Here is a 25,440-nt window from a genome sequence, read left to right as displayed (position 1 = left end):
AGGGTTCATTGTGGCTGGAGATAATATTTATGACTGTGTGTAATCAGTAGTTGAATTCAACTGGACTTAACCGTCCAGGGATCCTTTACCTTTACTGTTTAAGGATGGTAGAGTTTGGCCACAAAGCAAAACAGAGTCAATAGCATTTTAGGATCATTTACTTAACTCTACATTGCATTGCAGCTTTTTTCTGTTCTGATTATGGGTTTGAATTAAATATGTTCTGCAATGGAGAGAGTCTAAATTGGTCTTTTTTTTTTTTGCAGAGACTATGACCTAAATTATCTCTCTCTACGAACTTGCATTGGCCTGTGGACTACATTCATGTGCGTCCTCCTTGTAGCAACTGATGCCAGCTGCCTTGTGTGCCACATAACTCGCTTTACAGAAGAAGCGTTTGCCTCTTTGATCTGCATCATTTTCATCTATGAGTCTCTAGAGAAACTGATTAAGTTGGGGAGAACCTACCCATTTCATATGCACACTGATCTTGATCAACTGAGCTTGTATTAGTGAGTTACTGTTGCTCTTCTTGTTTAAATGTAGCCTATTGATTTTTCTTTCGGTTTGTTTGAATTCACTGAGTGCTCTGAGAATGTCTGCTGCACAGAAATGGGAAGCAAAGGAATTGCCCCAGCAATGGTTAAGCAAGTGCTAGTGCATGATAGATTCACTGAAATGAACACGCTATAATAAAAATACATCTAGGTATATCAGTCCATTCATATATTGGAGGCAGTGGAGGAAATAATTTTAGTTGGATGGAGCTCATTTAGTAAAGAAGATAACAGAGGTCATTCAAAGGATTTTTATGCTGTACAGTTACACATATACACAGACCCACACTTTCTCTCTCTGGTATGGATATTGGCATTTTCAATTTATAAAGGTTAATTTATAAGCCTTTTGGGCACTTATTAGAATCATAGAATCATAGAATCATAGAGTTGGAAGAGACCACAAGGGCCATCGAGTCCAACCCCCTGCCAAGCAGGAAACACCATCAGAGCACTCCTGACATATGGTTGTCAAGCCTCTGCTTAAAGACCTCCAAAGAAGGAGACTCCACCACACTCATTGGCAGCAAATTCCACTGTCGAACAGCTCTTACTGTCAGAAAGTTCTTCCTAATGTTTAGGTGGAATCTTCTTTCTTGTAGTTTGGATCCATTGCTCCGTGTCCGCTTCTCTGGAGCAGCAGAAAACAACCTTTCTCCCTCCTCTATGTGACATCCTTTTATATATTTGAACATGGCTATCATATCACCCCTTAACCTCCTCTTCTCCAGGCTAAACATGCCCAGCTCCCTTAGCCATTCCTCATAAGGCATCGTTTCCAGGCCTTTGACCATTTTGGTTGCCCTCCTCTGGACACGTTCCAGTTCGTCAGTGTCCTTCTTGAACTGTGGTGCCCAGAATTGGACACAGTACTCCAGGTGAGGTCTGACCAGAGCAGAATACAGTGGATGCTATACTCCTATTGATGCAGCCCAGAATTGCATTGGCTTTTTTAGCTGCCGCGTCACACTGTTGGCTCATGTCAAGTTTGTGGCCCATACTGTAGCATAGGGTGCATTCCTTGACCTATTTCTCAAGGGGGTTGTTGTGTATGCTGTTTATTTAATGGTTGCTATATCTGCCAGCACATCTGTTCCAGGTGGAGTCTGCTGCAGCTGCTGCTGCTGCTGCTGCTTCTTCTTCTTCTTCTTCTTCTTCTTCTTCTTCTTCTTCTTCTTCTTCTTCTTCTTCTTCTTGTTATTTTCATACCCGCCCATCTAGCTGGGTTGCCCCAGCCACTCTGTGCTGCTTCCAACAAATATAAAAACATAATAAAACATCAAACATTAAAAGCTTTCCGATACAGGGCTGCCTTCAGATGTCTTCTAACAGTTGGATAGTTATTTATTTCCTTGACATCTGATGGGAGGGCGTTCCACAGGGCGGGTACCACTACCGAGAAGGCCCTCTGTCTGGTTCCCTGTAAACTCACTTCTCACAGTGAGGGAACCGCCAGAAGGCCCTTGGAGCTGGACCTCAGTGTCCGGGCTGAATGATGGGGGTGGAGACACTCCTTCAGGTATACTGGGCCAAGGCTGTTTAAGGCTTTAAAGGTCAGCACTAACACTTTGAATTGTGCTACCCATACTGTGACATAGGGTGCATTCCTCAAGCTATTTCCCAAGGGGGTTCTTGTGTGTCCCATTTATTTACTGATTGTTATACCTGCCAGCACTTCTGTTGCAGGTGGAGTCTGCAGGGAGGATCAAGAAAGTGAAACTAGAGTTCAGACAGGGAATTAGGACCATGGACAGCTCCAAATTCTGGCTGCATATAGGCAGCAGCCATTACCAGGCAGACTAGAATATTGCTCTAGCAATGGTCTGGAGCTAACTGAAGCTTCGTACAGTGGACATGCGGGTTACGATTTGGCGCTTATGCACATGCGCAAAGTGCGATGTAGTGCTTCTGCGCATGCGCGGCCGCCAAAACCCGGAAGTAACCCATTCCGGTACTTCTGGGTTTCGGCGGTCCGTAACCTGAAAGAACGCAACCTGAAGCGTCTGTAACCCAAGGTATGACTGTAGTAATGAGGAACTACCGGTTTGTAAAGTGGTCACTTATTCCATCCAGGCATGGAAGTAAAGTCGAAGAGGGAAGGCAGGGCCACCAGTTCAGGCCATGTAGTTAAAGGCAGCTCTGTTGAGTTTCTCCTCTCATGAAGGATTTGGGCAGAACAAAGTCTCAGTTGTGGGAATGATTCCCAATAAATGTTTTCCGAATGGAGGTGCTTACCACAAATGGAACAATACGGTTTTTGTGTTTCCCCCCACTCCATCCCAAATGGATATGCCATTTTGCTTTGGGATGTAAACAAGGCTGTCTTTTGAGACATTCTCAGTGTGCTTTATTAACCGTTTCCTTTGCCTGTCAGCTGCAGGTGTTCAGCCCCAGCGAATCCCAGCAATGAGACCCTGCAGTACTGGAAAGAAAACAACATCATTCCTTCAGCCGTCACATGGGCTAATCTCACAGTCTCCGTAAGTCTCTGGTCTTTGCAACACCCCCCCCCCCCGTTGGAGATGGGTTGATGTCTGTAGCACAGTATTACCAATTGATTAGATCAGCATTTATTAAACCAATAACCTTAGCACTTTTTTTTTTTACATGTGTACCCTTAAAGTTCTTGTCTACAATTACTACAATCCTGCCTTTCCTCAAAGGAACTTCATGGCTGTGTACTGATTTGAAATTAGGCTTCCCTGATCCTTTTCTGACACGCCCACTAATGCACTACATCAGGCATCCCCAACCTTCGGCCCTCCAGATGTTTTGGACTACAGTTCCCATCATCCCTGACCACTGGTCCTGTTAGCTAGGGATCATGGGAGTTGTGGGCCAAAACATCTGGAGGGGATGCCTGCACTACATTAGCTTTCAGTGGGTTGCAGCAGAACTGTTGTAGTAAAATATGTACAATTATACCTCGGTTTATGAACTTAATCCGTTCCGGAGGTCTGTTCTTAAGCCGAAACCATTCTTAAACCACAGTGCGCTTTCCCTAATGAGATCTCCCACCGCCAGTGCCCTTCCCCCGTTCGGATTTCGTTCTTAGACTGAGGTAAAGTTTGCAAACTGAGACACTACTTCCGGTTTTGCAGAGTTCGTAAACTGAATCGTTCGTAAGCAGGACTTAAACTGAGGTACCACTGTATTTGTAAAAAGAAAATATGGAAACATAGCATTTTAAAAATCAAAAGCATGTTCCTTCATTGCTGAGGAAGAACTGTTTGAGAAAAAAATGGCTTTGGCTTTTTGTTCACATATTACTGACAAGCCAATTAAGTTTGATGAACTGCTGACAGAACCTGTCTGAACCTTGTTTAAGCCACTGTTTTATTTATTTGTTTCAACAATTTCCAACCTATGTTAAAACAAAATTTTTTTTCCCTTCCAGTAGCACCTTAAAGACTTAAAGTCTTTAAGGTGCTACTGGAAGGAAAATTTTGTTTTGTTTTGACTATGGCAGACCAACACGGCTACCTATCTGTAACTCAACCTATGTTAGTCAGTTTGGTTTATTGTGTTTAGCAAGCAGCCTTTACACACATAAAATAATAATAATAACAACAGGGATACTGCTACTAATAACGGTTTACATTTCTACTCCCTGACCCCTAATGGACAAATCACTTCCCGTTCTCCCCTCAAGTTATGTTACACAAATCTGTAAAGCCTTAACAAGAAATTTAAATGTTCTAAAGGATATACAGTGGTACCTTGGGTTACATATGCTTCAGGTTACATACGCTTCAGGTTACAGACTCCGCTAACCCAGAAATATTACCTCTGGTTAAGAACTTTGCTTCAGGATGAGAACAGAAATCGTGCAGCGGTGGCGCAGTGGCAGCAGGAGGCCCCATTAGCTAAAGTGGTGCTTCAGGTTAAGAACAGTTTCAGGTTAAGAACGGACCTCCGGAACGAATTAAGTACTTAACCTGAGGTACCACTGTATATCTCTCAACACTTGATAGTACAAAACAGGTCTTTGAAAGAGACGACCTTCCCTTCTGCATCTTGGCAATGGGCATAGCTGTCAACCTTTTTTTGCGGGAAATTCCCTTATTTCAGCGCTGTTTCCTGCTGCTTCCTGCTGCTATCCCGGATTGTTAGATATCCCGTAGACTGTCTCTGGGACAGGTGAGGCTGCTGATCCCTTATTTTCAAATCCGAAAGTTGACAGCTATGTTGCTGATCCCTTATTTTCAAATCTGAAGGTTGACAGCTATGTCAATGGGTGGATGTAATTGTTTCTGAGATCATCATAGAAAGGGCACTCAAGGAGTACATGAGTTATGCTTTCTATTGATACAGAGTTGCAGCTGCAAATTCTATCCTTCTTAGGAACTCCTTTATGTTGGCCATTCCAGTCTGCTAATGGAACGACATTTAGTCTTGCCTGTGTGAAGGCTATCCTCATTTTAACATTTGGTAAATCTACCAGATATCTTGGCAGGGATGGGTGCAATGGGATAAAAGAAACATACTCTAATGGTTATGGGGTTGCTCGTGTGTAAGTTGCCGCCACTCCTGGGTAGGTGGCCTGGTTAAACCTTTCCTGGCTGGACAGTCCCTCACTTCGTGGCTGCTCAGTCGCTGGCAGAATCTGACAGTGGGCGTTTCTTCAACCTTTTCCAACATAAAAGTTGTTTGACGCCCAGTCTCCTCCCTGCGCGGAAGCCTTCTGCACAGGGTGGGCGTGGGTAGCGGAGGACCTGTGCTCTCTCCGCTGCTGTCCAGTGAAGAGTCTCGGAGCCTGCTCTCCGCTTCCCCCATTGGCCCCCCTCCATCCCTGGTGTCGCGCTGAATTTCTTCCCCAACAGGAGACCTGCCTCTCTCCCTACTTGGCCCCTCTCCAGCATCGTCGTGGAGCCTCTCCTCCTCCTCTCGTTCCGATGGCAGTTCCCTGACACATACAATTTATTCGATTGACAGATGTTGATCTCAACCACTTGAGATTGCATCTCAGTGTCTCCCAGCCTTCCGAGTATTAATTATTTAGCTCTCTCAAAACACTGAATCACAAGAAAGGGGGCAGAGTCCCAAGCTTGTGGCAGCAAGCTGAATTTCATGTTTCTACAAGTTGGGAGCCTTATCTTCAAAAGTTTTCATGAAAGATTCTGATACCTGCTTAAAAAATAGTTTTTAATCCCAAAAGCAGAGTTAGTCTAATGGCTTTGGCTTTAATGGGAATTACACCCAGTTCTGCACAGAGTAGTGCTATTTTTGTAGAAATGGGGACTGACAGGAGTCTGCGCTAATAATTATTTTGAGCTCTCTGCAGTGAGTCTAAATTGGCCATGGCCCACAGTGGTGCTTCATATAACAACTGTGGCAACGCTCTGGTCTTATAAACTTCTAAAGTGGCCTGAACCAAGTTGCCCCCTTTTGTACGGCGGAATCGTAATAGTCCATTTAAAGTTCTATGAGCTAATAGTGTGCTTGATTGGACCTATGCCGACCATTTGCCTGCTCATACAACAGTTTTAAGGGACGCAGGTAGCGCTGTGGGTTAAACCACAGAGCCTAGGACTTGCCGATCAGAAGGTCGGCGGTTCGAATCCCCGCAACGGGGTGAGTTCCCGTTGCTCAGTCCCTGCTCCTGCCAACCTAGCAGTTCAAAAGCACGTCAAAGTGCAAGTAGATAAATAGGTACCGCTCTGGTGGGAAGGTAAACGGCGTTTCCGTGCGCTGCTCTGGTTCGCCAGAAGTGGCTTAGTCATGCTGGCCACATGACCCGGAAGCTGTATGCTGGCTCCCTTGGCTAATAAAATGAGATGAGCGCTGCAACCCCAGAGTTGGCCACGTCTGGGCCTAACGGTCAGGGGTCCCTTTACCTTTAGCTTTACAGCAGTTTTAATATTTGGGAAAGGCTCGTCTTTTGGAAGAGCTGTTGTGGGCTACTCTAATGGTTCTCTGGCATCCAGCTTTAATGCTAAGGATGTGTCCACACCAGTGTTCCTTATTATATTTAATGTCTTCACCCCTGCCTTGCCCTTACCTTTTTAAAGTAACTATCTGAACCATGACATACTTGATCATGGCCCAACTTTATCATGGTATTAAATGCCGAACACGTTCTGCATGTTCATGCCTCCACATTTAAGGATTGTGGGCTTGGGATTCTCCCACCCAAGCAATGTTGAATTTGCATAACAGCATCCATGCACACACAGGCTGTTCTGCTGAATAGTAGAGTATCACATTTAGCCCAACTGGAGACTTTATTTCAACTTCATTTTGCCCATTCTTACCTGGTAGGGATTGCCAACCGATGCCCACCTTGATAGTTGGACTACAGCTCCCACAATCCTTGGCCCTTGGCCATGTTGGTTGAAGATGAGTGGAGTAGTGAGCCCAGCAATCCGGAGAGCCACATCTCCCCCCTGCTGCAAGTTTAGTATTCAAATTGAGCAGCCCTAATTTATTCAAGGGGACACGGGTGGCGCTGTGGGTTAAACCAAAGAGCCTATGGCTTGGAATGCGGAGTTAACCAGGGCTATTGACTGTCTGGCTCCGAAGCGCCCTCTCCGATTGCATGGAGCCCGGAGAGCCCCGTGGTTTTCCCCAGAGCTGAGGGTGATGAAACAATCGTTGAGACGGCTAGAGCGCCGGTGGCGGAAAACTCATTCTGAGTCAGACCGGACACGGGCTAGAGCTCAACGTCGAGCCTACCAAGTGGCAATGGTGACGGCGAAGAGGGCCTTCTTCACCGCCTCCATTGCATCTGCAGAAAACAGCAGCAGGAGACTTTTTCAGGTGGTTCGCAATCTATCGGAACCACCTGCACCACCGGGGCCTGGTAGGGACCCCAAGATCTCCTGCAATGCTTTTGCAAAGTTTTTTGCAGATAAAGTCGCTCAGATTCAGAAGGAGGTAGACTCCACCGTGGGAGCAGGGCCAGGGTGGGAGAGTGCTAGAGCTCTGTCTAGTCCTGTTACATGGGATCAGTTCCAATCTGTTACCTCCGAGGATGTGGACAGGCTGCTTGGACAAGTGAAACCGACCACCTGTCTCCTTGATCCTTGCCCATCCTGGCTGATAAAAGCGAGCCGGGAAGGGCTAGGCGATGGGCTCTGCGGGGTGGTGAATGCTTCCCTCTGTGAGGGAGCCTTCCCAGACCCGCTGAAAGAGGCAGTCATTAAGCCGCTTCTTTAAAAAACATCTTTAGACCCAGCCAATTTGGCCAACTATCGCCCAGTCTCAAGTTTACCATTCTTGGGCAAGGTGATTGAGCGGGTGGTTGCCAGACAACTCCAAGCACGCCTGGAGGATGCGGACCATTTGGATCCCTTCCAATCGGGATTCAGGCCTCACCATGGGACTGAAACTGCCTTGGTCGCGCTGGTTGATGATCTCCGGTGGGCTAGGGACAAAGGTGAGAGCTGTTTCCTAGTTCTGCTGGATCTCTCAGCGGCCTTTGACACCATTGACCATAACATCCTTCTGGACCGTCTAGAGGGGCTGGGAGCTGGGGGCACTGTTATACGGTGGTTCCGCTCCTTTCTCCTGGGCCGTGTCCAGAAAGTGGTGGTGGGGGATGAGTGTTCAGACCCCTGGGCTCTCACTTGTGGGGTGCCTCAGGGTTCTGTCCTCTCCCCCATGCTTTTTAATATCTATATGAAGCCGCTGAGAGAGAGATCATCAGGGGGTTTGGGCTGGGTGTTCATCAGTATGCAGATGATACCCAGCTCTACCTCTCCTTTAAATCAGAACCAGTGAAGGCGGTGAAGGTCCTGTGTGAGTGCCTGGAGGCTGTTGGAGGATGGATGGTGGCTAACAGATTGAGGTTGAATCCTGACAAGACAGAAGTACTGTTTTTGGAGGACAGGGGGCGGGCGGGTGTGGGGGATTCCCTGGTCCTGAATGGGGTAACTGTGCCCCTGAAGGACCAGGTGCGCAGCCTGGGAGTCATTTTGGACTCATAGCTGTCCATGGAGGCACAGGTTAATTCTGTGTCCAGGGCAGCTGTGTACCAGCTCCACCTGGTACGCAGGCTAAGACCCTACCTGCCCGTGGACTGTCTTGCCAGAGTGGTGCATGCTCTAGTTATCTCCCGCTTGGACTACTGCAACGTGCTCTACGTGGGGCTACCTTTGAAGGTGACCCGGAAACTGCAATTAATCCAGAATGCGGCAGCTAGACTGGTGACTGGGAGTGGCCGCCGGGACCACATAACACCGGTTCTGAGAGATCTGCATTGGCTCCCAGTACGTTTCCGAGCACAATTCAAAGTGTTGGTGCTGACCTTTAAAGCCCTAAACGGCCTCGGTCCAGTATACCTGAAGGAGCGTCTCCACCCCCATCGTTCAGCCCGGACACTGAGATCCAGCGCCGAGGGCCTTCTGGCGGTTCCCTCATTGCGAGAAGTGAGGCTACAGGGAACCAGGCAGAGGGCCTTCTCGGTAGTGGCGCCTGCCCTGTGGAACGCCCTCCCAGCAGATGTCAAAGCAATAAACAACTATTTTACTTTTAAAAGTCATCTGAAGGCAGCCCTCTTTAGGGAAGTTTTTAATGTTTGATGCTGTACTGTTTTCAATATTCAGTTGGAAGCCGCCCAGAGTGGCTGGGGAAACCCAGCCAGATGGGCGGGGTATAAATAATAAATTATTACTATTATTATTATTATTATTATTATTGCCGATCAGAAAGTTGGTGGTTCGAATCCCCGTGATGGGGTGAGCTCCCGTTGTTCGGTCCCAGCTCCTGCCCACCTAGCAGTTCAAAAGCACGTCAAGTGCAAGTAGATAAATAGGTACCACTCCAGCGGGAAGGTAAACGGCATTTCTGTGCGCTGCTCTGGTTCGCCAGAAGCGGCTCAGTCATGCTGGCCACATGACCCGGAAGTTGTACGCTTTCTCCCTCGGCCAATAAAGCGAGATGAGCGCTGCAACCCCAGAGTCGGCCACGACTGGACCTAACGGTTAGGGGTCCCTTTACCTTTACCTTTAATTTATTCAAATGTTCATTGCATCTAATAATCACTGATGTTGCCATGCCTGCTGCCTGGGCTTTCTTTTCAATGCTTTGATTACACTTGTTTGTTCAGAAATGCCGGAAGATGCTTGGAGAATTCACAGGACCTTCATGTGGCGTTGATGGCCCTTTCACCCCGGATGTTCATTTCTGGTGCTGCATTTTGTTTTTTACCACCTTTATCCTGTCGAGTACGCTGAAGAAATTTAAGACCAGTAGCTATTTCCCAAAAAGAGTAAGTAGATAGCATCAGTGAGCACAGCAAATTCAAACCCTGACAGGTGTATGCTGTCTACCCTGTGTAACAATGACTGGCTGAATGATTTTTCTCTGTTCTGCACATGGTCACATGAACAGGCTGGATTTTTTTTTTGGGGGGGGAGGACTTTCTGCTTATCTTCACCTCTACCCTGTGGGGTAAATTAAGGCACCTGGCAAGGAGAGACATTGCTTCTCTCTCTTTCACAATGGCAGAGTACAGAGTTATAGCAGATACAATAAGCAGCAGCAGGTGAGGCTCAGGTATTATGGAGGGGAAAGTTAGGGTTGCCATATTACGGAGAGCAAAAAAGAGGACACATTTGCCAACTTCTACTTTTTGCTATGGATCGCTATGGCGACTCTCATTTTGCATACCCATGAGAAAGAGGGTGTGTCCTGGAAAAAGGGGACATGTGACAAAGTAGCAGTGAGGTTGGCATGCTGCAAACAAGCAGGCAGAGCCAATCTTGCTGGTGTGTTTGCACCATGATGACCTTGCCACCACCTCCCCTCCCCTCCTATTTCCTGGTCAACAACAGAAATGTGACTGACAGGATACCAGGTGAACAGAGGCACCTCACCTCACTATGCCATTTGCTACTGCGTGCAGAGACTTTGGGCTGCATGAAGGAACTAATGAACTAAACGAGACATTTTACTTGCTTGGGTTCTGTGCTCAGCTTTTACCTGCATTTTGAGTTGCAATCTGGATTCAGATAGACAAAGCGTTTTCTGTGAATGTTACCCCACCTAGGCTGGTATTGTAACCTCCCCATCTGCCCTTGCAGTATGTGGCTTGGCCCTCCTGCTTTTAGGGCATTTTTGAGCATCCACCTAGTCTTGCCTTCTGCTAATTTATTTAATTATTTTATTTATGCATTTACACCCCACCCGTCTTCTGAGGTGGTGTGCACAATTCTCTGCCTCCTGTGAGATGAGTTAAGATGAGAGAAAGTGATCATCCAGGGAGCTTCATGGCTGAGAGAGCCAGTGTGGTGTAGTGGTTTAGGAGCGGTAGACTCGTAATCTGGTGAACTGGGTTCGATTCCCCGCTCCTCCGCATGCAGCTGCTGGGTGACCTTGGGCTAGTCTCACTTCTCTGAAGTCTCTCAGCCCCACTCACCTCACAGAGTGTTTGTTGTGGGGGAGGAAGGGAAAGGAGAATGTTAGCCGCTTTGAGACTCCTTTGGGTAGTGATAAAGCGGGATATCAAATCCAAACTCCTCCTCCACCTCCTCCTCCTCTTCCTCCTCCTCCTCCTCTTCTTCTTCTGAGGGGGAATTTGAACCCTTCCTCCAAGGTCTCAGTCTGACGCTCTATCCACTACACCACAGTGGCTCTCATACTGCATTGTGTTCTGGATTATGTGCATTAATTTGCAAATAGGAGAGTGTGCAAACAGTCCTGCATTGCGGTGAGGCGGCTTAAGTCACGGCTTTCTGGCCTGCAGTCCTTTTCAGCCCCTGTCTCAGCCATCTGCATACTAATTAACCTGCTAAGTGCTCTGATAACCAACATATATCCTCTTGCTGAGCCCTCTCTTGCTTTTTTTTGCAACAGGTTCGTTCAACAGTAGGTGATTTTGCTATTTTCATTACCATTGCTATCATGGTTCTAATTGACTACTTAGTTGGAATCCCATCTCCAAAGCTACATGTTCCCAGGGTCTTCAAGGTAGGCACCTTTCTTTTGATGATAGATTTGATGTGGCTTCTTAAGCGCTTTTTGGTATGGAAAATAAGGTATGTCTATGTGATTGGGGCAGAAGAGGACAGCACCATAGCAGGTTCTGTCTCTCTTCTGGGGGACAAGTGATATTTCATAGCTAAATGTGCATAGGGGGAAACTGAGGTTTGGGAATTGTGTTTACTATTTGCAGTGGATGGGGCAGAGAGATGCAGCTAGGTAATTTTAGACTCTGGGCTTAAATGTCTTAGACATCACCAGGATAGCAATGTGTATTACTACACTTAGGTCCTATGGCTGGGTCGGGATGGCATGGGGATGAGGGACCAACTCCCTTCTCTTGCGGGGGCCCAGTTAGTGCCATTGCCTTCCGTTAAGAGTTTGGGTGTAATCCTTGACACCTCCCTTTCCATGGAGGCGCAAGTTACAGCAACAGCCAAGGTGAAATTTTTCCACCTTCGCCGCATCAAGCAGTTGGTCCCTTACCTTTCCCGCCCCGACCTGGCCACAGTGATCCATGCGACGGTCATCTCCAGGCTTGACTACTGTAATTCGCTCTACGCGGGGCTGCCCTTGAAGCTGACCCAGAAACTCCAGAAGGTGCAGAATGCTGCAGCGAGGCTCCTCACGGGGTCTCTGCCATGGGAGCATATTCACCCAGTGCTTTTCAAACGGCACTGGCTCCCGGTAGAGTACAGGGTCAGATTTTAATGTTTCAATATTTTAATGTTGTATTTTAATTTTGTTTTTAAGTTGTAATCATTCAACTTGTTTTTATTATTGCTTGTAAGCCGCTCTGAGCCCGGCCTTGGCTGGGGAGGGCGGGGTATAAATAAAAATTATTATTATTATTATTATTATTATTATTATTATTATTACTACTACTACTTCAAAATGTGGTAAGTCATCCCTGCAGTATTCCTATACCTTTTGCTGAGAGGGGGCCTGGACATCTGCCCCGATTGGACATAGGTAGATTACAGGGCAATGAGGCAAGATGTAGAGTACAGGAGGCGAGAGGAATTCATGGCTTGAGATAATCAGGTGGGTGCTTAAAAGCAGAGTGGGAAACAGAAAGATGAAAGTGCTAAAGAATTGTGGAATTAGAAGTTGGTGGCTCTGTCGTCCAGTCAAGGCAGAAGCGACACTGTGGAAACAAGCAAAGGTTGCGGACGGTCCCATCATAACTGAAAATGCTTGAAAGATGCTTGTGCATGGTAAAATATTTGTGTCTTGCTACCTTAAGAAAAGGGACGTGGGTGGCGCTGTGGGTTAAACCACAGAGCCTAGGACTTGCCGATCAGAAGGTCGGTGGTTCGAATCCCCGCGATGGGGTGAGCTCCCGTTGCTCGGTCCCAGCTCCTGCCCACGTAGCAGTTTGAAAGCACATCAAAGTGCAAGTAGATGAATAGGTACCGCTCTGGCGGAAAGGTAAATGGCGTTTCCATGCGCTGCTCTGGTTTCACCAGAAGCAGTTTAGTCATGCTGGCCACATGACCCGGAAAAACTGTCTGAGGACAAACGTTGACTCCTTCAGCCAGTAAAGCGAGATGAGCGCTGCAACCCCAGAGTCATTCGCGATTGGACTTAACTGTCAGGGGTCCTTTACCTTTACCTTTTTATATTGACTCCAGTATAAAATGCACATTGCCCAATTAAGATGGACCTTCCATAATCTCTGGCTATTGGCCATGCTGGAAGGGGCTGATGGGAGCTGGAACTCAACGGCATGTGGAAGGCGATGGATTGAGGAGGAGTGCTGTATTGCATGGATCAAGTTGGTCACTATATTGACAAGAGAAGTAGTTACAGTGGTACCTTGGAACTCGAATGTAATCCGTTCCGGAAGACCATTCGACCTCCGAAACATTCAGGTTCCAAGCCGCAGCTTCTGTTTGGTTCTTGCTCTCAGTGGAAGCTGCATCGGATGTTTGAGTTCCGAGGGACGTTCGAAAACTGGAGCACGTCCGGGTTTTCGGCTATCGGGAACCAAAACGTTCGGCAATGGAGCCGTTCGAGTTCCGAGGTACCACTGTATTTTATAGGGCATAGGCCTATTGCCAGGATATGTGTACCTGATTTGATGAGTGTCTCAAAAGTGTGAATCCTTAGGGTCATATCAAAATGTCTGACACCCCAAGCATATGGAGAGCATTTTTAAATTTAGGATGGAGAGCCGTAGGCAAGGCTGTTGTGCACCATGCTGTGACATTCTAGAATTTTCAGGACATCAAGAAGAATAGCAGCTGAGACTATTGGGCAGTGCACAAACCCTGTGTATTATTCTGCAGCCAACAAGAGACGACCGTGGGTGGCTCATTAGTCCAGTTGGTGACAATCCCGGGTGGACAGTAGTAGCAGCTATCATCCCAGCTCTGCTCTGCACCATACTGGTATTTATGGACCAGCAGATCACTGCAGTTATTGTGAACAGGAAGGAACATAAGCTTAAGGTAATGGTATACTTTGCTTGTAGAAGTCTGCAATACTTTTATTTCTATTACTATGATATGAGATGTATAATTATGCTGCCTACTAGGACAGCAGCATTGTGATGGGATTAAAAAGCTCAGATGAAAGATACTTAGTCGTGTTCTTTCATTTCCGTGGGTCTGCTCTGAGTAAAACTTAGTTGAATGCCACCCACTGGTTTTAATCAGTGCTTTGGTCCCATTGCAATTAGTAGCACATTAGACTAATGTAAGCCTCAGTGATTTTAATGGGACTAAAACATTACTACTCCCATCCTTAGCTGGGAGTAAATCTCATTAATCTCAATGGGTCTTGCTTCTGAGTAGGCATGTTTAGGATTGCAATGTACAACTGGATGCAACCTCTTGCGTGCAGGTATAATATATATATATATATATTCTTTGTCATCCTAATCTTCAGGTTTAGAGAAGTGAACATCTCATGCTGCTACATTTTTGCAATGTAATGAATAAAAACTGTTCTTTCACTCAATCAAATGCCTTCCTGACATGCAGGAACACATAATTCATCCTTGTTTCTGCTGACATTCACTTTCAGCAATTACATTTATTCCTTTTCTCATATTGTGAACTGAAGCCCAACTGCTTCTAAACTCTGATAGTGATTAATATATTCAGAAAAATTCTGCAAGTGGCCAATATGACCACTTATTTTATTTTAAAAATAAGAGTGAATTTTCATCTTTTCAAGTATTTGAAAAATGGGAACATGTCTGATAATTATTTAAGAATTCGGTGATACGTATTAGTCTTACAAAAATCTGTTAGAAAATTGCTAGGAAACCAGCAGTTAATTGGGTTGTTCCAATAAACAGATAACCTGTCTCACATTTTCTTCCATAGGTAGGCTGTTTAACATAACCTCATCTGCACTGCTAATTTTAGGTATATCACAAACAAATGCCCTCATTAGATCTAAGTTATCTGATGAATAAACGGCTTTATAAAATTCAAAAGGCAAAGTTACAATTTCTTTTTTTGTTTTGTTTTTGATAATCTCTTTCCCTGTTCTAAATTAATCAAGGTGGTAATGTTCTTCTTTTGTTTGTCCACAAACTTACTAGCAAACTTACTTATCAGCTTTATTGCCTTTCTTGAAATAGGTCGGCTTAGTAAATAAGCAGAGATCTTTCTGCTTTTAAAATAACTTGCAAAACCCAACAGTTTTCTATTGACCTCCCAGAAGATCTCAGGGTTTAGGAAAATAAATATGGGAGAAAGTATGTTCTCTAACAGATTGTGTGTGTGTGTGTGTGTAGTTTTAACTAGTTCAAAGTACTGCCAAAAGTGAAAGAATCTTGCATCTGACAGAGGTTGGATAATCTGCTTCTTACCTACTATCATCTTCCATGGTATGAAGAACTGGGGCCTGACCTTTGCCATCAGGTGTCCTGTGACCTCTGTTGCATTTCAGGCATGTGACAAACCTTTCTCTAGAACTTGTTAGTATTTGATAGCTCTCTGAATATATAAGCTTCTAGCTGCCATCTGCTAATGACTTATATCTCCACAGAAAGGGGGCGGCTACCACTTGGACCTTCTAACGGTGGGCGTCATGATTGGTGTGTGTTCAGTGATGGGGTTGCCTTGGTTTGTTGCTGCCACCGTTCTTTCCATCAGTCATGTGAACAGCCTCAAACTGGAGTCCAGCGTGGCAGCTCCTGGAGAGCAACCTAAATTCCTGGGCATACGTGAGCAAAGAGCTACCGGATTGATGATTTTTGTACTAATGGGCCTCTCAGTTTTCATCACTAGTGCGTTGCAGGTAAAAGGAACTTTCAAGGTTACAATATGACAATAGCCCCATTTTTGGGAAAGCGCTGAAATTAGATGGTGTTGGTTTTAATATGAGAAACCAGCTTTGGCAATAGCAATTAACTCTGGATTTCTGTTCCAAAAGTGCACTTATGGTATTTGCAGAATGTGTTTTGGAGAGATGGCCTCATTAAATGGGGGCTTTATTTCCTTCTGCTCCTCAGACTATAGGTACCTAGAGCACAGTTTTTTTCTGCATTAAGTTGGAGCCAGATAATTCTCTTATACTCAAAATAGCAAAAAGATCCTTTCTCTCAGCTCCCATGGGCTACTAAATTGACATGTAGACAATTGCACAGTTAGACCCTAATAAGTGTTAGGATTGCGGCCTAAGTCTTTGCTCAGTCTGCATTTCATTGACAAGATAAGGGTTGGAAGAGTTGCCAGGAGATATCACAGAGGCAGGGAGGAGAGGCTGAGAAGGCAGATTTAGGCTATCTTGGTGGGTCATTTTATATTATTTGCCAATACAATGACAGCTAGGAACTGTGCTTCAAGAGCTAGATGCATCCTATTAAGTGTGCCCCACAAATAAATATATAACTCATCTGTTTGTAATGCAAACTTTGCTGCTTATTAGTTGTCTCTATTGACTTTTTACAACCAAGCCTTTATGCTTTATGAATTTTGTACTATGCTTTTAAATGCCGTTTTTACTGTTCTTGGATGCTGTTTGGAGTGTTATTTTGGCAGAAGGTATGATGTATAAGTGCTTGAAGTGAATGAATAAATGAATAGAGGAATGATGTGTGTACTCTCTTTCCAGTTTATACCTATGCCTGTCCTCTATGGAGTGTTCCTGTACATGGGCGTTTCTTCCCTGGACGGAATTCAGGTATGCAATTTTACTGACTTCAAGGAATTGCCCAAAAGAGGCAGATCAATGCAATACACATTAGAAAAAGCAGTCTGGAAATGTTCCACCATCTCTTAAAGGAAGAACCCTCCTCTTTCCCCTATTTTTCTTTTCCTCTCCCCCTCCCCAATATCACTTTCACTATTCCATCTTCCACTTCCACTCATCCTTTCCCTTCCTTTCCCTTCACTCCTTCGCACTATGTGGTACCCCTGCTTTTCTTCCAAGGAACTCGGGCCAGTATATGTGACTCTCCTCCCATTTTATATTCACAACATCCTGGTGAGGTATATTCTATATCAGGGAGGGAGTTGGAATTAGTGTAGGTTAGACTGAGAGGTGGTATCTGGCCCAAGATAAGCTTCATGGGGACCTAGTCAAACACTCTAGACAGCACAGCCATAGTTATGTCTCATGTTCTTTACCTGGGTGGAAGTTGGTTGTTATGCACCTGTGTTGAAGCCTTGAAGTTGGCAAAGGCCCCTGAAGGGTGCAGTGTTCCTCTCTGTGCAGCAGACACAGATTGCCGCAGACCGAGAACGGATCCTTTCTTGTCAGGCTTCAGCCCTATATACCTGAAGGAGCATCTTCACCCCCATTCTTCAGGTCGGACACCGAGGTCTAGCTCCAAGAGCCTTCTGACTGTTCCCTCATTGCGAGAAGTGAAGTCACAGGGAACCAACCTGCTTGGCTTCTTACTTACAACCAGTCCAGGGGGTAGCATGGTCGGTCAGCTTCATAGTCATAGTGATGCCTTTGCAGGACTCAGCAGAGAGGAGGCTGGGGACAAATCTAGAATTAGTTTGTTTTGCCTTTCACTGGCTCTCTTGGTTCCTCAGCCTCCCACATTTGTGCCTTTCCAACACTGTGCATAAAAATAAAGGCTGCTTCAAACACAGTGTTGACACCACAAGTTCCAGTGTGTGTGAAAGAGACAAAACATGTTTTTTGGGGGGAAAGGTGTCTTGAGTGTATAATTTTTTAAAAAATCTTAAAGTGGTGAACAAACAAAATATCAAAATAAAACATTGCAAATGAAAGTAAGCATAAAATACACATTTAAAGAAACATAATCAGCAAGAAAGCAAATGCTATCTTAAACATATACTAAAAAATTAAAGATTACAGCAAAACTATACATTTACAGTGTCATTAGCAACCAAACAAAATGGCTGAAAAAGAAGCTGCACCCACACTTCTAACTTGCACAGTAACATCTCCAGTCACCAGTGTTGCTGCTGCTTGCCAGGAGGTAGAGGGGCAGGGCCGAGGCGGTAGTGAGGTTGGCATGGTGCAAACGCACTGAAAGGAGTGCTGGATGGGCTCCACTGGTGCATATTCACTGTGCTGACCTCATAAATGCTTCGCCCTTTACCCTGTACTTCTGGGTAAGCAGCAGCAATGCAATGGAGGTCAGGGGAGAGGCAGCAGCCTACCATGCCTTCTGCCAATGAATGGGCTGCTGCTCCCTGCCTTTGGCAAAGCGTGGCTTTCTTGTCTTTCAATGTGACAGAAATCCCTTTTATTTATTAATATGAGATAAGAACTGTTGGGATACTGCCAGGGAGGCAAAGTCCATCATAGCCCCCAAGCCAGCTGCCGGACGATCCATCGACCTCCCGTAGACAGGCAGTATCAGCAATTAGCGACACGAAGCCTCAGAAATAGATTGCCACATTCTTAGGCTGGTGCACATTCTACCAGCAGAATTCACACAGCAAAAGATGCACAGCAGGAGAGCATTTTTCCAAGTTTATTCAGCGTTGATCAGAACAAAAAAAACCATGACTGCCTGTTTCGGTATGCTCAGGCAACAACGAAGAAGGGAAACAAAAGCAACTGAAAACATAAACATCCTGTGAACAGGAAATACGCAGACTCTGTGACTCACAAAGCCTGCTCCCTTTTAAGGTGGAACGGAAATATCCTAACAATGTCTTTCAATGTGACAGAAATCCCTTTTATTTATTAATATGAGATAAGAACTGGAAGACAGGGAATCATTTCCTAATAAAATGGAAAGCACATTCTAGTGAAGATTAATATTGCTTTCAAGGTACACCCACATGTTAAAGGCGTTTTGCATCTGTGTCTTGTGTGGAAAATGCCCTTAGCTATTTTATGCGGGTTTGTGTAAGGTAGTTCATGAAGTAGGCACTCTATAGTAATTTATGCCTTGTTTCAAATGCTTGATTTATTCTGTTGTATGCTCTCCCTAGTTCTTTGATCGCCTGAAGCTCATTGGAATGCCAACCAAACACCAGCCGGACTTCATCTATCTTCGACACGTTCCATTGCGAAAAGTGCACCTCTTCACTGCCATCCAACTGGGCTGCCTCATTATTCTCTGGGCTATTAAGGCATCTCGTGCTGCTATTGTCTTTCCCATGATGGTAAAAACCTATAGCTTAATGCTGAACAGGCCATAATGTTATCATGTGGACCGAGATTGCATCTGTAAAAATTGGCCTGTGTTTTGTGTCTTACTCCTGTTAAAAAGCCCCGTTTATTAATGGGAATTCTGTTCCCCAAATGGCTTTTGTATCCTCAGCATATTTCTTTGGTTACACAGTATTTATAAGCCAGTGTACAAAGTGGATAACAGAAGTCGAACCAGAAGGCAGGTCTGTTGTTGTTTAGTCGTTGAGTCGTGTCCGACTCTTCATGACCCCATGGACCAGAGCACACCAGGCACTCCTGTCTTCGACTGCCTCCTGCAGTTTGGTCAGACTCATGCTGGTAGCTTTGAGAACACTGTCCAACCATCTCGTCCTCTGTCGTCCCCTTCTCCTTGTGCCCTCAGTCTTTCCCAACATCAGGGTCTTTTCCAGGAAGTCTTCTCTTCTCATGAGGTGGCCAAAGTATTGGAGCCTCAGCTTCACAATCTTTCCTTCCAGTGAGTGAAGGCAGGTTAGCCATCCACAGTTTAACCAAATTGGAAGGCTTGGAAGGTGTCAGTAAAAAGGTAAAGGGACCCCTGACCATTAGGTCCTGTTGTGACTGACTCTGGGGTTGTGGTGCTCATCTCGCTTTATTGGCCAAGGGAGTCAGCGTACAGTTTCTGGGTCATGTGGCCAGCATGACTAAGCTGCCAGGTTGGCAGGAGCAGGGACCGAGGAACGGGAGCTCACCCTGTCGCAGGGATTTGAATTGCCGACCTTCTGATCGGCAAGTCCTAGGCTCTGTGGTCAAACCCACAGTGCCACCCGCGTCCCTAAGGTGTCAGTAGTACCACCACAAATGTAAACATGGACTCTGATCTAACATCTGTGTGCAGTCCAGTTCAGATAGTTGGCAGTAGTTCCAATCAGCCTTAATTTTTTTTTTTGGGGGGGGAGATTCAATTCAGTTCCTCACTGTCCCCTGTGCTGGCCCAGTATATTTTGATCCCTGAAGCAGAGCCTAAATGGTTCCCTCCCCACTAGGGCCAACACTTTTGAAAGTTTTGCTGCAATACCAATTCCTGCCTTCATCTATCCTTCATCTGTCCCCATGGTGTTGTCTAAAGCAAGTTGCTTTGCTCTGCTGCATGGTAGAGGCAGCCCTGGCTTCCCCTTCATAAAGGTAAAGGTAAAGGTACCCCTGCCCGTACGGGCCAGTCGTGTCCAACTCTAGGGTTGTGCGCCCATCTCACTTAAGAGGCCGGGGGCCAGCGCTGTCCGGAGACACTTCTGGGTCACGTGGCCAGCGTGACGAAGCTGCAGCTGGCGAGCCAGCACCAGCACAGCGCACGGAAACGCTGTTTACCTTCCCGCTATAAAGCGGTCCCTATTTATCTACTTGCACTTAGGGGTGCTTTCGAACTGCTAGGTGGGCAGGAGCTGGGACCGAACGACGGGAGCTCACCCCGCCGCGGGGATTCAAACCGCCGACTATGCGATCGGCAGGTCCTAGGCACTGAGGTTTTACCCACAGCGCCACCCGCGTCCCTCACCCCTTCATAATAGCTGACTATTGCTATTGTTTGATTGCCCGAGCTGGGTTACAAACATGCTGGATTTTCATTAACATGTAACCCCCAAAATTTTGGATCACCTCCAAGCTGATACTAAACTGATGTGTTCCTTTTGTGCTACAGACCCTGTGTTTTGTGCTCCCCACCAGCTGAATAATTGACACAGCAAACCAGGGTTCCAAGTTAACACCCCCAAATCCGGCATTGTCTAATCACCTCCAAACTGATGCCAAAGTTTTGTGTTCATTTTGTGCCATTTTGTCCTGAAAAGCCCATGTTTGGTACCTCCACCCCACTCAAAACTGCGTAGTTAATAGACTGAGAGCCAGAGGTATTCCCCCAAACAAAATGGCACAAAAAGGACGCAAAACTTTGGCATTAATTTGGAGGGATTTTGGGATTACACATTAATGAAGTTCTCTTGCTCTCCTGTTGGCCTCCTTGCCACAAACAAAACTCTGCAGCAAGAATGGCAATCTTTGCATAAGATTTGATCATCGAAGAGGAGAGTAAAGAAAATTGTGTCTTTCTCCCCCTGTCTGGTACCCTTTATCCCCTTTGTCTTCATCTGTGTATTGTTCCAGCTGGTGAATCCTCTCATTAAGAGTGTGAGTGCTCTTTATCTTTTCCCACCTTCCCATTTCTCTTCTCCTTACTACAAAAAGGTTTTGGCGTTGGTCTTTGTACGGAAGCTCATGGATGTCTGCTTTTCAAAGCGGGAACTCAGTTGGCTTGATGACCTTATGCCAGAGAGCAAGAAGAAAAGATTGGACGATGCACAGATTGTGGCAGAGCAAGCAGAGCAAGTAGAGGTAAGCAGGTTTATTTATTGCCTGTATGTGTCCACCCTTCAGAACCTGATTATGCTGTAGCAAAGTTAGGTAAAGGTAAAGGGACCCCTGACCATTAGGTCCAGTCGTGACCGACTCTGGGGTTGCGGCGCTCATCTCGCTTTATTGGCCGAGGGAGCCAGCGTACAGCTTCTGGGTCATGGCGAACCAGAGCAGTGCACGGAAATGCCGTTCAACTTCCCACCGGAGTGGTACCTATTTATCTACTTGCACTTTAACATGCTTTCGAACTGCTAGGTTGGCAGGAGCAGGGACCAAGCAACGGGAGCTCACCCCGTCGTGGGGATTCAAACCGCTGACCTTCTGATCGGCAAGTCCTAGGCTCTGTGGTTTAACCCACAGCGCCACCTGCGTCCCTGTAGCAAAGTTAGGCACCAGCTATAAGATCCTCTTGTACTTTCTTATAATCAAGGGCGAGCACAGACATGGTACTCTTGAGATACCCATCTCATCACTCAAGCCCTTTTGGATCTTTCCTGTGCTATCACCATCTAGTTCCCCCCAACTTTCTCTTATTGATCAGTTGCCAGACCCTTACCATTTTCCACCCTAGATTCATACAGCGGCAGAGGAAGCCGCTTGGGCACCTGGGGCAGCACGCCCAAGGGCGGGGCGAGCCACCCATATAGGCGAGCCGAGGGCGGGACAAGCCTCCCATAGGGGCAGGGCGCACCATGGGGCCTCTGGAATCTGCCTTCCTCCTCCCACTCAGCCACCCTACAGCTGGGGGGAGGCAGCAGGTGGACCGTTTGGGTAGTGCAAAGCCTGCGTGTACCCAAACCACCATGTCTCTCCCAGAAGAGATACGTGGCTTGGGTGGGTTGCAGACCCCACAGTGAGTGCCGCCCGGCATTTCACCAACTGTCCATCATCTCCATCTGCATGCAATTCTTATCAAAATACTGTAAGAGAGAATATTAAAGAAAGGAATAAAGGAATAAAGAGAAAGGAAATGAGAAATAAATAAATAAAAGGTCAAAGGACTTCCAGCTAGCCATCCCTCAGTTGTATATACAGTCATACCTTGGTTCCCCAATGCTTTGGGAGTCGAACGTTTTGGCTCCTGAACGCCACAAACCCGGAAGTGAGTGTTCCAGTTTGCAAACATTCTTTGGAAGCCAAATATCTGACTCGGCTTCTGCGGCTTCCAATTGAGTGCAGGATGCTCCTGCAGCCAAAAGAAAGCCGCGCCTTGGTTGTTGAACATTTTCAGAAGTCAAACGGACTTCCGGAATGGATTCCGTTCGACAACCAAGGTACGACTGTACAATAATTCTTCAAAGTGGTCAAATGTTCAATCTAAATTAATATCCAACTGTTATGCCCTCTGCTAGGCAATGTTTTTCCAATCTTCAGGAACTTTGTTCTGAGTCACTTTTTCAGCCATCCCAGATCCATCCTCCTGACTCTCAGCTTGGTCAGGACCATGACAGTCAATGCCTCACAGTTCCAGTTACGGTGCAAGGAATTTAAATGGGAGATGATCCGGCTGTGTACTGTACTGTAATTGTCCTTGAATTGTGGCCCACACCCACCGCACCCCCCTTCCTCCGCCCCTGGATCTGTATAACTGCACACAGGCTTTCTTTGCACAATAAGGAACCTTGCAAAAAGTGGGGTTCCTGTGTACACACACACACTTTATATATTTGTATGCTTTGTTCACATGTTCAGAGGAATGCATAGAGACTAAGGCTTTGTTCACATTCCTGTTCACCGTGTGTTGTTATAAAATGTTACTTTTCGATGTGTTGTTTCTCAAATCAGCCTTACGCCAGTTTTATGTGTCAAACAGGAGTCTGAAAGGATGAAAGAATCTTCAGAAGAAACTGTAGTTCAAATGCCAAATTTTCTTACTGTACCAGGAGCTGGAACTCCACCACCAAAACTTCCCAAAAAAAATACCAACAGGTAAAAACACAAAACGGGTAAAAACACAAAATTGTGAAGTCAAAAAGAAAATATAAGCCTTTGGGGAGGTCGTAAAATCAACACAAAAAGGGCATTCAATGGCACTAAATGAGTGATCAATGCTTGCTATAATTTTGGTGAATTCCAGATATCCAGAAATTGCATGTTTCCTCTTTTATTTTTATTTTTGAATATCTCTTATTTTGTGTTCCAGTGGCCTTTTACAATAGCAGGGAGAGAAATTCAGCTTGGCAATGCTGTGTTAATTAACATCTGTAGTGGGCAAGGAGACCATTGTCTCTATTCAGTTACAAATAAACAGAGCTGAACTTCTTGGTGAATTGCAATTCAGCAGTTTCACACTGGAGCTTCCCTTTGAAACTGATTTCTTCAAGAATCGCCACTTTTATGATCAGTAGCAGAGAGTCTACCAGGACACTCTGCAACTGATCTAAAGATGGCCATACTTGTTAGTCTTTCAGGTACTACAAAACTCTTATTTGACTTTGCATTATTTTGCAGTGCTTTTAATTTCACTGTCCTAGGAGTTAATCTCTAACTAAAATGATTATTGCAGGCCTGATCCTTTAGATATCAACATCACTGACGAAATGGCTAAAACAATCTTGTGGAAGAACATCGTGAATCAATAAATGCTCTAAATCAAGAGTAGAGGTATGGAGATTTCGCTGTACAGTGACCCTGGACCTGTACTTACCCATGCAATCTTCAAGCCAGCCAGCTAGAGTGGTTAATTTAAGGTACTGGAGAGAACAGAGCATTAAACAATTTCACTCACACCCACCCCGCAAAATAAAGTGTTTTAAAAATAGCATGCTGGAACACAGCCTACCCAAACAGCTATTCCACATTCACTAAGGTGGACAGAACATAGCAGAGTGTGCATGCAGACACAAAACATTATGCCGTCTGGACTGTGGAAAGTCTATTGCAATGCTACACTTCGATTACAACAGTGGAGCAATCATTAGGTAGTGCTAGGAGCTCCCTGTCTGGTAGCACATCTAATCTATTTTGCACTGTATTTCTGTGTGCAAAGGATACAAGCATTTGACAGTCACTGATAGGCAAACTGACACTGTTTCTCATGCTCTCGGACTTAGAGTCATAGAACCATAGATTCATAGAGCTGGAAGGGACCATGAGGATAATCTAGTCCAAGGTTTCCAAACTTGTATCTCCAGCTGTTTTGGGATTACAGTTCTCATCATCCCTGACCACTCGTCCTGTTAGCTACCCTCTGGCCCTCTGGCTTAAGCCAGGTAAACAAGGCTTTGGGAAGGAGGCATAAGGCTCTGGCAAGGTCCTAGAGCCCTCCCTGCTCCTTCCCAAAGCCTGGTAAACACTTGCCTGGCTTTGCGAAGGAGACAGGAAGACTCTAGAACACCTCATGCCTCCTCCTTCAAGCCAGGCAAGTGCTTACTGGGCTCTGAGAAGTCACCCTCCTTGGTTGTGCACCCAGTGCCCCTGCGCCTCTTGTGTTACCCTAAATCATCTTTGATAGAAGAAGATGGAGCTTGGAGAAGAAACCGCATTGATTCCTACCTTCAGAATGTCCAGAATTAATCTATCTCTAATAGCATGTTTTGGTTCACAGCTTTGCCATTCATGCCCCTCTGCTTTGGACGAGGAGCAGCAGCACATGAAGATGACTCAGGGAAGAGCCAAGACATGCAGGCAAGGAAGAAAAATGCTTTTGCAATGGAAAAGGGTGCAAGCAAACAAACTGCCCCAGTACTTCCTTCACACAAGTAACTGGGTTCATATTAAAAAGCCATTCAGAAGTGTTTTGAATATCCTTTAGTGTGCTTCAGTGGGCATCCTAATTATCTTCAGACCAGCAAATCAAGACGCACATGAAACAATGAAAATTCAGTGTTAAAGCCTGTGTGTGTGTGTGTGTGTGTGTGTGTGTGTACATTTGCTGTGTTGCAGTTTCTTAGCTATAGAGAGACTGCTGTCTCTGCATACTTAAAGTCTCCCTCTTCAGTGTCTGGTTTTTTTAACCGTTTAAACTTTGAATGTACAACACCACCACTATGTTTGGATTTTCTTTTTT

The 25,440-nt window shown here is 45.7% G+C and overlaps 1 protein-coding gene across 3 annotated transcripts in view; it reads left to right on the top strand.

Moving 5' to 3' along the window:
* Nucleotides 1–25,168, top strand: part of SLC4A8 (solute carrier family 4 member 8) — a 93,397-nt gene extending 68,229 nt beyond the window's left edge. For all 3 annotated transcript variants that reach the window (XM_053372325.1, XM_053372317.1, XM_053372332.1), the window contains exons 14-25: nucleotides 267–512; nucleotides 2,932–3,037; nucleotides 9,607–9,768; nucleotides 11,355–11,468; nucleotides 13,772–13,933; nucleotides 15,486–15,737; nucleotides 16,554–16,622; nucleotides 18,863–19,036; nucleotides 21,264–21,410; nucleotides 23,245–23,360; nucleotides 23,938–24,035; nucleotides 24,979–25,168. In XM_053372325.1, coding sequence (XP_053228300.1) covers nucleotides 267–512; nucleotides 2,932–3,037; nucleotides 9,607–9,768; nucleotides 11,355–11,468; nucleotides 13,772–13,933; nucleotides 15,486–15,737; nucleotides 16,554–16,622; nucleotides 18,863–19,036; nucleotides 21,264–21,410; nucleotides 23,245–23,360; nucleotides 23,938–24,013 — 1,624 coding nt within the window. In that variant the 3' untranslated portion in view covers nucleotides 24,014–24,035; nucleotides 24,979–25,168. The remainder of the gene's footprint in view (nucleotides 1–266; nucleotides 513–2,931; nucleotides 3,038–9,606; nucleotides 9,769–11,354; nucleotides 11,469–13,771; nucleotides 13,934–15,485; nucleotides 15,738–16,553; nucleotides 16,623–18,862; nucleotides 19,037–21,263; nucleotides 21,411–23,244; nucleotides 23,361–23,937; nucleotides 24,036–24,978) is intronic.
* Nucleotides 25,169–25,440: the final 272 nt, after the last annotated feature.

Source organism: Podarcis raffonei, chromosome 2, assembly GCF_027172205.1.
Source record: "Podarcis raffonei isolate rPodRaf1 chromosome 2, rPodRaf1.pri, whole genome shotgun sequence".
NCBI lineage: Eukaryota > Metazoa > Chordata > Lepidosauria > Squamata > Lacertidae > Podarcis > Podarcis raffonei.
This window is presented reverse-complemented; position numbering and strand designations above follow the sequence as displayed.